General features: G+C 40.1%; 1 protein-coding gene across 1 annotated transcript in view; it reads right to left on the bottom strand.

Annotated features, from left to right (window-relative positions):
- The window catches only part of F13A1 (coagulation factor XIII A chain), a 142289-nt gene that overhangs the window by 25009 nt on the left and 98750 nt on the right, over positions 1-18530 (bottom strand). The window contains exons 9-11 of the mRNA XM_075270787.1: positions 15167-15270; positions 12026-12114; positions 9322-9475 (exon numbers count right to left, since the gene is read on the bottom strand). Coding sequence (XP_075126888.1) covers positions 9322-9475; positions 12026-12114; positions 15167-15270 — 347 coding nt within the window. The remainder of the gene's footprint in view (positions 1-9321; positions 9476-12025; positions 12115-15166; positions 15271-18530) is intronic.

Genomic DNA, 18530 nt, shown 5'->3' on the forward strand with positions numbered 1-18530 from the left:
CCTTGTTGTAAACTGTATTCCATCTTCTAATATTTTGTTTGTTATTGGATCTAACTCCAAAATCGGCAAATTTCTCTCCACTATATTCTTGATTTTCTTAAATTGGGGACTATAGGCTGTACTAAATACTAGCTTTTTTTCTTTTATAACTTTATTTTCCTTTCTCGTACCCCTAATTAGTTCTTTTCTCTCCCTATCCCTAACCTTTTCCTCAGCTCTTTTAATCGTCCATTCTGGATATTTACGCTCTCTAAGTCTTTTTAAAGTTTCTTCTTTTTTATTTTCGTACTCCTCAACTTCACTATAGGCTCTTTTGGTCCGGATTAACTCACCCACTGGCACACCTTTGATTGTGTGCAGTGGGTGGCAACTGTCAGCACTCAAAATTCCATTCCCAGCACTGGGTTTTCTGAATAGAGCTGTAGTGACTTTCCCCTCAGAAACGGACCCTCTAAGGGTGATATCCAAAAAATTTATTTCTATTGTGTTGTATGTGAACGTGAATTTAAGACCATGTTCATTCTGGTTCAAATACTGAATGAACTCTGGTATGGGCGCTACATTTCCGACCCACACAATGAGTAGGTCATCAATGTAGCGCCCATACCAGAGAAGAGAGGAGACGAAAGGGTTACTCTCAATCAACACATATCTCTCCTCCCAATGAGACAAAAATAAATTCGCCAAAGATGGCGAGAACGGGAACAGAAAATAAATATAATGTATCCATAGAGTCATCAGTGGTTAATATGTCAGGATTACCTCTGTCTATTGGGGAAATGCAATTATTGGAAAAGGGATTGAATTTTTCACCTGATAGTAAATTTGATCTCATGCAAACCATCATGGATGTTAATAAATTTGTACGGGCAGTTACGGTCAGGAAACACTTTTTTGATGAGAACCAAGAGGGTGAAAATAGAATTAAAGAAAGTAAGAATATAGTAACTGAAAATATGACATCTATGCCATTAGACAGTACTGTTGTTGAACACATAGTTACAAACGAGCTAATAAACAGAATATATGAGGAAGATAATACATCAAAAGTAGAGGACCATATTCCTGTTGAAAGAAACAATCCAAAATTCTACCCCATAAAATCGAGGGCAAACAGCTTTGCTCTGTTTCAAAGTAAAATGGAAGATGACCTAAAAAAACTAGATATTAACACCAATAATTATAGGAGTTCCAACTTAACATATAAAGAGAGAACAGCTCTTAAAAATCTTAAACAGAACAAAGATTTAATAATCAAAAAATCGGACAAAGGTGGAAAGACAGTTGTTTTAAAGAAAAGTGATTATCTGGAAAGCTGTTATACTATTCTAGGAGATACTAAAACCTATAAAGAGTTGACCTACAATCCCACAAAGGAGTTTGGGAAGGTCCTACAGGAGTTGATTGATGAGGGAATATCCCTTGGAATATTTAGTGAAATAGAGGGAGAATTTTTGCAAAATAAGACACCTACTACGGCTGTCTTTTATGGGCTCCCAAAGCTTCACAAAAATACATTGCCTTTACCGCTTCATCCGATTATTTCCAGCAATAATTCTCTCAATGAGAGAATGGGAGCATGGCTGGACAGTATACTCCAACCCTTGGTGGCAAGGACGGCTGGTTATATCAAAGACAGCCGAGAAGTATTAAAATGCTTTGAAGAATTTAAATGGAATGAGAACTATAGCTGGTTGACGTGCGATATAAGTTCTCTCTACCCAAGCATACCACACCCAGATGCATTGAACTCGCTAGCATTCCACCTATATAAATATAGTAGGTTTGTAGCTCCAGTCTGTGAATACATCATTACTGTCACTTCTTACCTCCTTCGTCATAATTTTTTCCTCTTCATTAATAAGTACTATCTACAAATATGCGGAGCGCCCATGGGCGCCCCGTTCTCGCCATCTTTGGTGAATTTATTTTTGTCTCATTGGGAGGAGAGATATGTGTTGATTGAGAGTAACCCTTTCATCTCCTCTCTTCTCTGGTATGGGCGCTACATTGATGACCTACTCATTGTGTGGGTCGGAAATGTAGCGCCCATACCAGAGTTCATTCAGTATTTGAACCAGAATGAACATGGTCTTAAATTCACGTTCACATACAACACAATAGAAATAGATTTTTTGGATATCACCCTTACAGGGTCCGTTTCTGAGGGGAAAGTCACTACAGCTCTATTCAGAAAACCCATTGCTGGGAATGGAATTTTGAGTGCTGACAGTTGCCACCCACTGCACACAATCAAAGGTGTGCCAGTGGGTGAGTTAATCCGGACCAAAAGAGCCTATAGTGAAGTTGAGGAGTACGAAAATAAAAAAGAAGAAACTTTAAAAAGACTTAGAGAGCGTAAATATCCAGAATGGACGATTAAAAGAGCTGAGGAAAAGGTTAGGGATAGGGAGAGAAAAGAACTAATTAGGGGTACGAGAAAGGAAAATAAAGTTATAAAAGAAAAAAAGCTAGTATTTAGTACAGCCTATAGTCCCCAATTTAAGAAAATCAAGAATATAGTGGAGAGAAATTTGCCGATTTTGGAGTTAGATCCAATAACAAACAAAATATTAGAAGATGGAATACAGTTTACAACAAGGAAGTGTAAAACATTAGGACAATCCTTATCCCCAAGTTGTTATACTGAAATAGAGGAAAAATTAAAGTCAGCAGGTGGCAATGTTAAATGTGGGTCCCCAAAATGTAAGACTTGTGCGAAAATGTGGGTCACTAAAAAGTCTAAAAGCAATGCGTCTGACTTTGGTGGAATAATACATGATAGGATCGACTGTAACACCATGTCGGTCATATATTGTATTACTTGTGTGGAATGCAAGTTGGACTATGTTGGGTGCACAGGGAGGAGATTAGGCATTAGGATTCTAGAACACATGCGAGATTGTGAAAAGGGAGAAACAGAATTCATGTCGGGAGCTTCAAAACACTTCTCCAATATGCATCAAGGAAGAATTCACACCATGCGTTTTTATGGGTTGGAAATTGTAAGAGACAATATCAGAGGGGGCAACCATAAAGAGAGGTTGTTGAAAAGGGAAGCTTTTTATATTCTCAAGTTTAACTGTAGAATACCGTCAGGACTCAATATAAGAATGGATCTTAGTTACATTTATTAGTTCAATATATCATATGTGATGAATTGTGTCTAGATAGTAAACTAATTCAATCTGATTCCCCTATTAGTGATGTAGTATTACACATAGTCTAACGTCATAGCAAAGTTATTATGTATACAACAATTTCATGCTTTCATATGTTCCACAGTAAAGCGAACAGTTTGAAATGTACGGTGATTGGTTAAAACCAACCACGTGACCGGAGAATAGCAGGTTAGCAAGGCTCCAAGGGGCTGGATATGAAGATGCAATAGGATAGGTTGTAAAGCGTCACGTGGGACGGAGAAACGAACGACTGAGGTATAGGAGCCTGCTTATCAAAGTAAACAAAGGATGAGAATATAGGAATGATGTAAGTAAATGAAAAAAGGCAATATAGAATGCGAATGTAACATATAGATCTATCTAGAAAAGGATTGTTTTAATAATTTAAGAAAATGGTGGGAAGCGAAAGTGACTGCTATTATGGGTGTGTCTACTTTACTGATTATACAGCTGCTATGTTACGTATATAAGGGTATACGAAAATGTTTAATAATGCCATGACTAAGGAGCTGTAAAGCTTCGAAACGCGTCGGCGGTTTTAAGCACTATGTGTCTTTTTCCTACTTTTTTCACAAAGTGTTCTATGTTGTGTGAGTTTTTAATGGCTTATTAAAAGTTATATTTTATGGAACCCGAGGAGTGCGGACCTACTATTTTTGGTTAAAGATACAGCTGTGGAGTTGCCTTATTCAGTCCGGAGGTTAAAGGCCGTGCACCCGGAGGGTTATCTTGGAGCATACTTATATGGTGAGATCGAGACTTTTTTCTTTTCTTTCGCATTTGTGCAGTTTTATTAATGGCCAGTACATATCCTATAGAAAATAATAGCTGTATTCACACAACCGTTTTTTAGCACTTTGTGTGATTGAATTTTTATACAATAGAACTTGCTATTTCTTGAGCCGTTTCCACAGATCCCTTAATAGACTCAAGTCTATGAGGGATCTGTGACAATGGATTACCCTTAAATGTACACTCAGCTGGAATAAAACTTACTTTTTCATTGTCAAGTACACAGCCCTGACGTGTCAATGAGCATGTACTAAAGCAAACATAGGATCCTATGCCACAAAAAAATCATGTCAAACAGTTCAGCGCTCTCTTTGCTTCCATATGGTATTTCGTTTATTAACAGTTTGGTGAACAAGGTGACATTTGGTCCACTAGCACTCTTCTGTAACCATTGGACTTTTTGTTTAAGGCCTGGTTCACATCTGTGTTCGGTACTCTATTCAGGGAGTGCACTTGGGGACCCCCAGATGGAATCCCAAACGCATTAAAAAACAGTGAGCAATGAAAGCACAAGGACCCCATAGATTATGACTATGCAGAGAGAAAAATACTTCAAGAACTTCTTTCCTCTCCACATGACTCGTGCGGACACTGTGCGGAAAACACATGGACTCTATTATAGTCTATGGGGTCTGTGTGCTTTCATTTCTCACCACTTTTTAATATGTACGGTATTCCGTTTGGGGGGTCCCCAAGCGAACTCCTGAACGGAATCCCGAATACAGATGTGAACCAGGCCTAAGACTATGGATGAAAGGTGATATTGGTATCTTTGGACTGTGTCATCTGCTGCTAGGATATACAGCAGGTGAATACAATCTAATGTAGCAGTACCGCGGTACATTCTCACACCCCTCTAAAAAAAATTTGACAAATACATAATTATTTCTGTTTGCAAACAAACACAAACTGTTACATAATCACGTAAAAGAGTCATCTCAAATAATAAAACATTTAGGAATATAACAAAATCCCCCTATTGCTACATTTACACAAGGATACAAAGATTCAGTAATGGCGATTTCTTCTCAGCTGAAATACCCCTTGTAGGCTCTTTGATATATATCTTTTCTTCCTTTGACCAGATGCAATAGTAATATCACACACTATATGGCTTAGTGTTTATTAGGAAGCGGGATTATGTGTGACACTTTCTGCTTTCCTGTTGGATGTCATTGCTCTACTCTCTTGTTAACTGCTTGGTTTTCATTCTACAACCTTTCCTCACATCCATCCTCTTGGGATCCAGTAACTAAGCAACCACACAGTACTCACACTACAAATCTCCCAGGGATTGCATGGCAAATAGCCCTCCCATTAAATATTGAAAAACCTTAATGGTGATCACTGACATGCTTTCTTTTCCGAGACTTTTTTCCAATTTCTCTTTTACTTTCAGTCCAAAACTGCAATAAATGGTAAAATATTTACTATACCATTCATTAACATGTTCTTTCAGACATAGCCTGGCTACATCTCAATGATTCCAAGAGCGTTTGCTCTGAATTTATTTTAGTAAGACAAGTGCACATGTTTTGTCACAGAGTTGCATTTTGGGCTTTTGAGAGAAGCAGTTTTTCATCTAAAAGGCGGGGGGAATAACAGTAGCCACAATACACAGACCAATGTGTCCAAACAAAGAAAATGTATTCTCAGCAGTGACCAGCTTCATGTGCTGTGACAATGGCATTTATAATTCATGTTACAATATTAGTCTAAATAATGATATTAGTTATCAGTTATTGTATGTATTGACTGATTGAGGAAATGATACATTAAATATGAGATCCAAGCCACTGGAGTTGAATTCAGGAAGCCCGATGCCCCTAGAGACTAGTAGTGGTCGGCAAATGAATTATTAAACCTTGGTTCTCTGTACATCTGTGGCATATGCCCAGGTCTCTTATTAGATGGTTTAGGATGTGCAATATTTTACTTGAAATGTATACATTTTTTAGAACTGCAACCACATGCTTTAGTTAAGCTTGATAAAGGGATCCTATCATTTAGATGGCATTTTTTGTGCCTAACACATCGGAATAGCCTTAAGAAAGGCTATTCTTCTCCTTCCTTAAGATGTCTTTTCCGTGCCGCCGTTTGGTATAAATCCTGGTTTTCGTTGGTACAAAAATGAGTTTTCTTGCAGCACTGGGGGCGGTACCCAGCGCTCAAACAGCACTGGGGGTGTCCCCAATGCTGGGAGAGAAGTCTACAGCGATGCCTCCATCTTCTTCAGGAACCTGCCTCTCTGCGCGTCTTCTTCCGTCCTGGGTTTTCAATTATCTAGGCCTTGGGCAGAGTTGACTGCGCATGCCCGGGCCACAAGAAAATGGCCGCTTACACAGCTTACAATGTAATTGGCCATTTTCTTGTGGCCCGGGCATGTGCAGTCGGCTCTGCCTAAGGCCCGAGGCCTAGAAAATTGAAAATCCAGGACGGAAGAAGACGCGCAGAGAGGCGGGTTCCTGAAGAAGATGGAGGCGTCACTGGAGACTTCTCTCGCAGCATTGGGGACGCCCCAGTGCTGTTTAAGCGCTGAGGCCCGCTCCCAGTGCTGCGAGGCTATTCCAACGTGTTATCGAGAAAAAAAGGGTATAAAATGATAGGATCCCTTTAATAAAATTTATTTTTATTATTTTGAGTGCTATCTTATCCTCTTTTTTGTGTGTCCTTTACTGGAATACAGTAACTGCAACAACCGTCATTGTAAGGGCCAGAATGAGATCTGTTTTGAGCACTCACATTCTGACACATGTATACGTGCCAGAATGCGCGCCAGTAAACTCCATGTGAACTTGCCCTAACAATAGATATAGAATGGTTGTAAGGGGTCCCCCAACGGGAAAAAAATTGCAGGGGTTCAGAGGTCCATGGTAAAACAATTTGGAATTTCTGTTCTATATAGATCAACTGTTTTAAGCTTTCCCTCAAATCTGATGAATATAACATTTGAGAGCCAGAAGAGAACCTTGGCTGTCTGGCCCATTATTCCTTTATGGGAGTAAATTCCACAGCAACATAGCATTGGAACGGACATTAGCCCAAAATTGCTGCACCCGGGTTGATAGTGGTGCTCAACTTTCCCCACATGGACATATTGCAAATGCCCACATGGCAACAAAAAGCACGGACAGCATGGCGTTTTTACTCTTAGGTGTGTGACAGTGACAGTGACATTTTCTATGGCTAGATGAAAGAACATTTCACCAGCAAAATAGACACAGGATGGTTATGGTGGATTAATTCTACAAGTACCATTAGGGGCAAGGAAAAATGTTACAGGTTATGGGTATTAGATTTTTGGCCGTAGGATTAGATACACGCGTCTACACACAGTTCCACATGCCGTATTATTAGATACGCGAGTCTGCACACAGTACGACATGCCGGGGGATTGAATACATGCGTCTACACACAGTACCACATGCCAGAGGATTGGGTATGCGCATCTGTACACAGTTCCCCACACCAGAGGATTATATACGCACATCTGCACACAGTACCACATGCCCCAGGATTAGATACGTGCATCTGCACACAGTTTCACACACCGGAGGATTAGATACGCACGTCTGTACACAATACCAAACAATGGAGGATTAGATACGTGCCACTGCACACAATACCACACGGCGCAGGGTTAGATACACACTACTGCACACAATACCACATGCCGGAGAATTAGATACATGTGTCTATACACAGTTCCACATGCCGCAGGATTAGATACGCATGTCAGCACACAGTACCATACGCTTGAGGATTAGATACATGCGTCTGCACACAGTACCACACGCCGGAGGATTAGATACACAAGTCAGCACACAGTACCACATGCCAGAGGATTAGATATGCACATCTGCACACAGTTCCAAACACTGGAGGATTAGATACGCACCGCTCCACACAGTACCACATGCCAGTGGAATAGATACATGACTCTTAACAGAGTACCACATATTAGAGTTTTACTCCAGGTTTCCATAGCAACCCAGTCATTTTTCTTCACTACTTTATGTCAGTCTTAACGGGGTAGTGCGCTGTGAATGACACTGTTACACAAGGTCACATACACACAGCTTTACTCCAGGTCTCCATAACAAACGATCGCAGGTTTTTCACTGATATTCGAAATGAGATATGAATGATCAAATGACGCTAATGGACACACACAAACGATATACAAAATACACCAGTGCAAAATTGGACAATTCTTATGGGGCCACTATACAGACAAAAAATTAAATATACCCATGCGAAGCTGGGTCCTCCTGCTAGTATATATAAATATATATATATATATATATATATATATATATATATATATATATATATTATATATATATATATATATATATATATATTATATATATATATATATATATATATATATATATATATATATATACATATATATACTGGATTTGAAGCTGAGGTGAAAATTTTACCCCTGACATTCCTCTGCATCAACACTGTATGGTTATAGGATCTATTAGATAGACTTGTATTTTCTTCCAACCTCATCTACTATGCCACTGTTACTGATTTTAAAGGGGTACCTAAGGACCTTCTTTTACTCACTTCCTGCCCCAGTTCCTTTTGTGTCAGGTCTTAGGTTTACCCAAAGAGCACTGGCACCTGAGTTCCTCTTCTTCCTTCTTCCTCCCCTGCAGTGATATTTCATGTACCATTTTGGCTAGATTTACTATTTTACAATTAAGTCTTCTCATCCTCATAAGGGCTAGTTCACATGTAAAAACCACCTGGCTTATTTTGGCCCTGAAAAAAACGCTTCCTAATTAGGAAGAGGTTTTTTGACATTGAGGCGTTTTTTGGAGCGTTTTCTGGAGCAGTTTTTGGTAAAAACTGCTTCAGAAAATGCCAGGCGGTTTTCCCCTCCCCTAAAGTGAATGGACTGTAAAAAAAACGCTAGGTGGGTTTTTTTTGCAAAAAAATGCTAGGCGTTTTTCACCTCCCATTCACTTCTATTGCTTTCCTCAGGTGGAATCCGCCTGAAGAAAGGTCATGCTGCTTCTTTTTTCTGCTAGCAGCAAAAAACTGCTAGCAGAAAAATGAAAGCTAGCAGTCTGGAACCCAAAGTTAAGCACAGTCAAAAGGTACATTGTAGAGGTATCTAAGAATTCTACTTACCCCTTAATGACCTTGGGGAAAGTGGTAGTCTGAAAGTCACAATGACATCTATAGCTTTATGATGGAAGAATGCTAGTGATTTTTTTGTTGCTATATGGGTATATAGCTATTCAGAATAGACATATCTCAAGTGAATAGGACAATCAGAGAACAATAGGATATTGGATATCTGAAATTTGTGAAAACCCAGAATTACCTTCTGAAAACTTGTAAAGGTCAGTTATATCATGTGGTCCATTTCCTCCTATTGCTTTAGTTAATAATTTCTGCCCAACATGAGTTTTGTCAAAATACTGAACCTCTCTTGTTCCATCTTTCAATACCTTGGAATATACTATGTCACTGTTAACCTGCAAAGACAAAATGAGTATTAGGTTATGTCTACAAGATTATGAACTACACTAATATAACTCCCATTAATATGCGCTGTTGTAGATCATAGTGTAAATAATCATGAGCATTTTAGGCTCACATCATGTTTGACCATACTATAATATAAAATATATGCACTATACATATACTGAACATGCATAACGTATGCCTCAAAAGACATCCCTTTTGTTGTTATAATATCATATAAATATTTAGTGACTTTGGATATGTTGGGGTCGTCAAACTACGGCCCGTGGGCCACATGCGGCCCGCCAAGCACTTCTGTCTGGCCCCGCCGACAATGCCGGCAGGCGTGCATTTATAATGAAGCTCCTGGGTAGCTCGGGCTAGGCCATGGAGCGCACTTCACTTTACCTATTGGAGGGCACTGCTCCCGATGTCTGTGCGACCTGCTCTGTCTCCGGCCCACTGTTTAAAAAGTTTGAGGACCCCTGTAGTTGGGCTATAAATGTAGGCTGGAGGATGTAAACTTTTTTTTTTTCTTTCAGTACTCATATGTCAATGACTTCCATTGTTTAATATTGTTTTGCATAGTATTGCATACATTTATTTTATAAGGAAAAAGTACACTACTTTGTGATATCCAAGACAGCAAAGAAATGTAGATAAGCAAAACCACTCCCAAACCTGCCATATATCTGCTCATACACTATGTGATCAAAAGTATCCAGACACCCTCCAAAACCATACGTTTTTCATATTAGGTGCTGCCACCTAATGCCAGGTACTCCATATCAGCGACCTCAGTAGACATTAGACATCGTGAGAGAGCAGAATGGGGCGCTCCGCGGAACTCACGGACTTCGAATGTGGTCAGGTGATTGGGTGCCACACATCATACAGAACAATGCCAAACGACGCCTCGCTTGGTGTAAGGAGTGTAAACATTGGACGATTGAACAGTGGAAAAACTTTGTGGAATGACTAATCACTGTACATAATGTGGCGATCTGATGGCAGGGTGTGGGTATGGCGAATGCCCGGTGAACGTCATCTGCCAGCGTGTGTAGTGCCAACAGTAAAATTCGGAGGCGGTGTTGTTATGGTGTGGTCGTGTTTTTCATGGAGGGGGCTTGCACCCCTTGTTGTTTTTCGTGGCACTATCACAGCACAGGCTTACATTGATGTTTTAAACACTTTCTTGCTTCCCACTGTTGAAGAGCAATTCGGAGATGGCGATTGCATCTTTCAACACGATCGAGCACCTGTTCATACTGCATGGCCTGTGACAGAGTGGTTACACGACAATAACATCTCTGTAATGGACTGGCCTGCACAGAGTCCTGACTTGAATCCTATAGAACACCTTTGGGATGTTTTGGAACGCTGACTTTGTGCCAGGCCTCACTGACTTACATTGATACCTCTCCTCAGTGCAGCACTAGGTGTATTAGGAGGAGGGGAGGGGACAGTGTCCTGATATCTGTGTATGAGGAGGAGGGGGAGGTCAGTGTCAGTAGATGGATCAGTACTCCACACATTGTTTGTATTTAGACTTGCCTGCAATTGCTTTTACTAATGACTGTCTAATGGTAGTCAGGGGATGTTCTGTGTATTGTATTGTACTGAAGGGGAAGGGGGTTGTGAGATGCAGGATGAAGAGTGTGTGTCTGTGTGTGAGTGTGTATGTATGTGTGGTGTGGAGCAATTGAGGAGCAACAGTATCCTAGGGGCAGAGATGGAGGGGAGGACATGAAAATGGGGGTAGAGATGAGGGGTGCATGAAACTGGGGGCAGAGGGAAGGAGGACATGAAACTGGGGACAGATGGAGGGATGGCATGAAATGTCATGTGACATCCGTGCATTATTAAAGATGGCCAACACCACCAAAGACTGCAGCAGAGCTGGAGACAGGTAAGTAACTTTTTGTTTTATGTCTGTATCTCCCCTTGGTCTCCGATTATTATACTCTGGGGTCTGAAAATACCCCAGAGTATTATTGTTCATGGGTGTTCATTATGGGGCATAATAATGTGTGCAGAGGCCACAATGGGGTATAATACTGTGTGCAGGGGCCACAATGGGGTATAATACTGTGTGCAGGGGCCACTTGGGGGGCATAATACTGTGTACTGGGGCCACTATGGGGCATAATAGAGTGCACAGTAATGCGGGGGGCGGGGGGGGGGAAGTTTGGTCGGTCAAGGTCTTCGGTGTCGTTCATTCCTAGTTATGCCACTGGCTGCTACCCTAGTATTTATGCCCCTAGTCTGTCCCATGAATGGAGCAGCTGCATACATGAACAACCGCAGCTCCAATCAAATGGGCGAGATAGTGGAAAATTTGTTTGGAGTTGAATACCTCTTTAACCATTATTAGTCCTATACATTATCATACAGATTTTGGTTTTGTATATGACATAGACTTGTATGATATAGTTATATTGTTGGTTAAACAAGTCAGTTCATTATTATAAAAATATAATAAAATAAACAATATCACCATTTTCAACAGGCTCACTATTTTGAGCCATTTTGGAAGACATATGGTTAAAATGAAGTCTTACCTCAGCAAAAAGGAAGGGGGTATCATACTGGAAGCAAACATGACCGTGCTTGATAGCCTGGACAGAAGCCGGGCCACATCTATACATTCCTGAAATAATGACCAATGTAAAATATTAATGGACTTTATCCATAATGACAAGTGCAATAAACTATATAGCCGCTCATATATATTATATTTATATGGTAAAGGTCACAGTAGGTAAAAATGTAAGATTACAGGGATTCCATGTAAATGAATAGCTGACCACTTAATACATGGATGGACCAAGTCAGCAAGAGTGAGGGACACTTTTACTTTAGAGGCTTTCTACACTTGAAGGTGAAAGTGAGGGTATCCCCTTAAGACATATGGACAAGGTCATTCCCTTTAACTTTTCAAAACAAAATTATTTTATTTATTAGATTTATTTTCTATAAAGTTTTCAATCTGGACTGAACTTAGTTAAATAAACTGTAACCAAAATGTCAGCTATCTATAAAATAATAAAGAACATTATTAAACCATATTGTAAAGAGATAGCAATACCATATGACCAGAACCTATGTATGAGTGGAGGGCAATGCATTAATACATTTTCATTATGTAATTTCTTAAAATATCAGTCATTTCCTAATGACTTGTAACTTTTCTTTCCATGGGAGTACAGTATAACATTACTTAGTAGCATGATACACACTATGGGCACATATGTATGAAAACCATCTTTGTTAGCAACTAGTCCAATCCCTCCTTCCAATTTTCAACAGCAAAATAGAAATTGAAAGCTGCCCTGTCATTGGTTCCTGTAAGCAACAAAGACAGTCGGTCTTTCTGATAGATCTCCTAAGTTATTTCTATATCTACAGTCCTATGAAAAAGTTTGGGCACCCCTATTAATCTTAATCATTTTTAGTTCTAAATATTTTGGTATTTGCAACAGCCATTTCAGTTTGATATATCTAATAACTGATGGACACAGTAATATTTCAGGTTTGAAATGAGGTTTATTGTACTAACAGAAAATGTGCAATATGCATTAAACCAAAATTTGACCGGTGCAAAAGTATGGGCACCTCAACAGAAAAGTGACATTAATATTTAGTAGATCCTCCTTTTGCAAAGATAACAGCCTCTAGTCGCTTCCTGTAGCTTTTAATCAGTTCCTGGATCCTGGATAAAGGTATTTTGGACAAACAATTCAAGTTCAGTTAAGTTAGATGGTCGCCGAGCATGGACAGCCTGCTTCAAATCATCCCACAGATGTTCAATGATATTCAGGTCTGGGGACTGGGATGGCCATTCCAGAACATTGTAATTGTTCCTCTGCATGAATGCCTGAGGATTTGGAGCGGTGTTTTGGATCATTGTCTTGCTGAAATATCCATCCCCGGCGTAACTTCAACTTCGTCACTGATTCTTGAACATTATTCTCAAGAATCTGCTGATACTGAGTGGAATCCATGCGACCCTCAACTTTAACAAGATTCCCGATGCCGACATTGGCCACACAGCCCCAAAGCATGATGAAACCTCCACCAAATTTTACAGTGGGTAGCATGTGTTTTTCTTGGAATGCTGTTTCTTTTTGGACGCCATGCATAACGCCTTTTTTTATAACCAAACAACTCAATTTTTGTTTCCAAAATGAAGCTGCCTTGTCCAAATGTGCTTTTTCATACCTCAGGCAACTCTATTTGTGGCGTGGTTGCAGAAACGGCTTCTTTCTCATCACTCTCCCATACAGCTTCTATTTGTGCAAAGTGCGCTGTATAGTTGACCGATGCACAGTGACACCATCTGCAGCAAGATGATGCTGCAGCTCTTTGGAGGTGGTCTGTGGATTGTCCTTGACTGTTCTCACCATTCTTCTTCTCTGCCTTTCTGATATTTTTCTTGGCCTGCCACTTCTGGGCTTAACAAGAACTGTCCCTGTGGTCTTCCATTTCCTTACTATGTTCCTCACAGTGGAAACTGACAGGTTAAATCTCTGAGACAACGTTTTGTATCCTTCCCCTGAACAACTATGTTGAACAATCTTTGTTTTCAGATCATTTGAGAGCGGGCTGTCCATGTTCGGCGACCATCAAACTTAACTGAACTTGAATTGTTTTGTAGAAAGAAATGGTCCAAAATCCCTTCATCCAGGATCCAGGAACTGATTAAAAGCTACAGGAAGCGACTAGAGGCTGTTATCTTTGCAAAAGGAGGATGTACTAAATATTAATGTCACTTTTCTGTTGAGGTGCCCATATTTTTGCACCGGTCAAATTTTGGTTTAATGCATATTGCGCATTTTCTGTTAGTACAATAAACCTCATTTCAATCCTGAAATATTACTGTGTCCATCAGTTATTAGATATATCAAACTGAAATGGCTGTTGCAAACACCAAAATATTTAGAACTAAAAATGATTAAGATTAATAGGGGTGCCCAAACTTTTTCATAGGACTGTATATCGCATCTATCCAAAACAATATGGTAGCTCTATTATGAGTAGAATTTTCAAAGCCATCTTTACTGAAGTCTGCAATCTAGTAATATGTGCAAAATTTATCAGATGAGGCACAATGCTTTATAAATATGATTCAATTTTAAGGTCACATTCACACAGAGTTTCGGCTGTGAAACATGATCCGTGTGTTAGCTGGATTTATCAGCCTGTGCCTTATGCTTGGGAGAGAACTTCCTAGCAGTATGGTTAACACTAGTTATAGTTATCACTATGGCACATTATATCACTGGAAGGAATCATAGATAACTGTACTGCTAGGAGTATATCTTCAGCAATAATGTGGAGGCCGCTATATCCGCTAAATAAATGAACTGAGATTCACAGTTGAAACTAGCTCATGTGAATGCGAACTCACACTCCTGTCCTGAAATTTTCCTACACGCTTTTACACCCCTCACCTCCTAAGTGTTGTGGCTTTGTAAAGGCTCTTATTTGATAAATATGGTGTACCTCAGCTCGCAAGGCGAACCTCACCTTACTTTATTACTCAAAATGGAATTGAATGTCGTAAAAATGTAAAATGCCACACAAATATCTGAGCAATTGAGCAAGCTGCAAAATCCTATTCTATGACACTTTGAGAGCAGAATTCTACCATGCAGGAATTATGAAACTCCGGCTGGTTGTAATCAAAGAGTAAACTTTACCTTCACTGTTCTCCTGAGGTGTGGCATCTACTGCTTGCCATCCTCCAAATCCAACTGGAAGATCTGGTCGGGTCATCCAGGCCTCAGTCCAGCAATGATAATTCCTTGTGAAAGAAACAAATAGAATTCATTATTAGTATTAGGGGACTTTCACACTTGTGCTCATTCTCCGGTTTGTGCATTTTGCCGGGTTTCCATCTTCAGCACCGGTGAAACTGGACAAGGGATGGAAACCCGGTGGTCAATTTTAAAACGCATTCAGTGACCTTCTGCCTGTCTGCGGGGAAATAGATTTTTCAGCCGGACACAAAGTCGGACATGCAGGACTTTGTGTCTGGCTAAAAAAAAAATGGTTTCCCCCGCGGAGAGGCAGAAGGCTCACATAGACGGTCACCTACTGTATACAACACATTCAAGTGAATGGGTTTTAAAACTGACCGCCACGTTTTTGTTCCATGTCCAGTTTCACCGGGGCTGAAGATGGAAATGGAGTGCACAAACTGGACACTGGGTGCAAGTGTGTAGCAATATCATAATTATTAGAACTGCAATACCACCATATTCAGGGTCTACTTACACTATGTTTTGAAAATGAATCGGTCTCTAACGAAAATGCAGTATAATTTGCGATTGACAAATCACCATGTAAGACAGTGAATATAGAGATGTCAATCACTTATGGGACTGCCCCGGTGACTATGTGACTGATCTTAAAGGGTTGTGCAGGACTTTGAAAAAATAGTTGCTTTCTTCTTCACAGGAAGTGACATCATATCTGTTGGTCACGTGGCCATGCTGCAGATTAGTCCCATTCATTTTAATAGGACGGAGATGTGGGTTATGGACATGAGGTGTCTTTCTGAGAAGAAGAAAGTAGCCATGTTTTCAAAGTCCTGCACAACCCCTTTAAGTATAAATTGAGCAGAGACATAAATAAATAAATTACATGTTATACAGAATCTTTCATTTGAATTCTATTAAACCTATATAGTATTATCATAATTATTGTCATACATATATCAACCTGCTCAGCTCCTCCTGCTCTATTGACAAAAAAAAAGAAGGGAAATATGTCTGTTTTTCACATTTTTCATATAGATTTTTTTTAATGGCAACAAAGTACTTCTAAAAAAAACTTTAAATTTTTCCTCTCCCGTACTGTAATTTTTATGAAAGTGACTCATATTCTTGTGTGGCCGGGACAGGGCTAGAATATGTGACATGGACACGGTTGTGGAATTTTTTTTGTGCTTTTATTTACATATTTTTGCATTGTGTCTCTCATAAGGTCATAATAGACATTACTTTTTTTTTTTTTTTAAATGCAGATTGTGAGCCCCATATAGGGTTCACAATGCACAATGTACATTTTTTTTCCTACCAGTATGTCTTTGTAGAATGGCAGGAAATCCCTGCAAACATGGGGAGAACATACAAACTCCTTGCAGATGTTGTTCCTGGTAGGATTCGAACTCAGGACTCCAGCGCTGCAAGGCTACAGTGCTAACTAGAGATGAGCAAGTACTATTTGAAACGTTAGTTTTGAATAGCACACTCTCATAGGAATGAATGGGAGCAGCCGGCATGCAGGGGGTTAAGCGGTAGGACACCGGCCCGGCTGCGTGCCGGCTGCGTCTATTCATTCCTATGGGAACATGCTATTCGAAACTACCTTTTCGAATAGTACTCGCTCATCTCTAGTGCTAACCACTGAGCCACTGTGTTGCCCCGTAATAGACGTTACTTGACTTTTTTGCTGAGTTGCTAACTTGGGCGTCAGCTCACATACATCCAACCAGATCGAAACAGCACTGTCCACAGCTAGGATACTGACTTGGCAAAATCCCACATCATTGCAGTAAAGGTTTGTTGGAAAGTTGGGCATGATGTGCAAGGGAGCTACCCCTAGAAGTCAGCAAACAGAGGCAATGTTTCCCCATTTACATGTTTGTAAACAGATTTGCATATTTTTCTCATAATTCCCACAGTGGAGCTAAAATGGAATTTTGTAAGACGCCACACACCTGAGAAGGTGGTCTCTCCTTAGGGAGTGACATTATCCCCATAACCCACACTTTATTATGTATACGTTCACACGGGCACAGAGTCACGTCATAATCCGCCCCCTCACAATGGGGGTCTATGGAGACTGCCAGCACTCTTTTTTTCCACTAGCGCATTAGGAAGCGGTTTTTTTTCTGGACCAAATTATGCCACACGTTATTCACATGTGAACTTAGCCTAAGTTTCCACCTACAGTTTACTGTAGAACTGATATGGGTCTCATAGGACAGTTTTAGTGGTGATGTTACTGCGAGGTCAGAAGCGGAGCCAAATCATGTTGCATCCCATAGCTGTACACAGCGATAGGAAAGGCAGGGATGATGATAAACTGTGCCTTCCCTATGGGAGGTCCAGCTGTAGTAACAACCAGCATTCTGATCTTATTGCTGCATGATTTAGTTCAGGTACTTGCAAGGATGTATACAGACTTTCCCGACATATAAAGTCAGTGGGCGGTCCAGAAATAGTTAAATATAAAGGCCATAAACCGTCTTTCTGCTTAGCTGTGTATTATGTTTAAAAAGATGAAAAAGATGAAGAGCAGCACTAACTGAAATAGTCCCAAATGTAGCAATAATGATGGAGATACCAAAAGTGGTGCACGTCCCCTTTAACCCCTTTCAGTATGGCGGATGCCGGGTGTCTAACTATGGCGGCCATAGCCGCCTGGTGTCTGCTGATTCATACAGCATACACCATGCACTAATGCCCACGGTTGGTGCCTGCATCAACCATAGGCATTAACCCTTCTGGCCAAGGGGCCATTTTCCCAGCAACACACGACATTTAGCCGGTGATCGCCGGCATGTGGAGCAAGCTGTAGGGCCAATGTCACGTTGTTATGACAACTGGGAGCCTTGTAAAGGCTCCATGGCCTGTCTGCAGTGACTTTCTTTTGCAGGCTGCTCTATGCAGCCTGCAAAAGAAATGATGATTTTTTTGCAATACATTAGCATTGTAATGCATTGCATTAGTGATCAGAGCCCCTGGGGTTCAAGACCCCTCGGGGGTCTAATAAATGCAAAAAAATTTAAAAAAAAATATTTAAAATTTTTTAAAGTATTAAATATTAAAAATTCACCCCCCTTTCCCTAGAACACATATACAAGTACTTAAATACTGTGAAACACATACACATTAGGTATCCGTGTGTACAAAAACACCCGCCCTACAAATCTATAAAAATATTTTTCCCGTACTGTAAAAAAAATATTTTCCGTAGTGGGAAAAAAAAAGTCAAAAGTGCCAAACCGCCGTTTTTTCACTGTTTTGGCTCTGACAAAAATGTAAATAAAAAGAT

This window comes from Leptodactylus fuscus, chromosome 4 (genome assembly GCF_031893055.1).
Source record: "Leptodactylus fuscus isolate aLepFus1 chromosome 4, aLepFus1.hap2, whole genome shotgun sequence".
NCBI lineage: Eukaryota > Metazoa > Chordata > Amphibia > Anura > Leptodactylidae > Leptodactylus > Leptodactylus fuscus.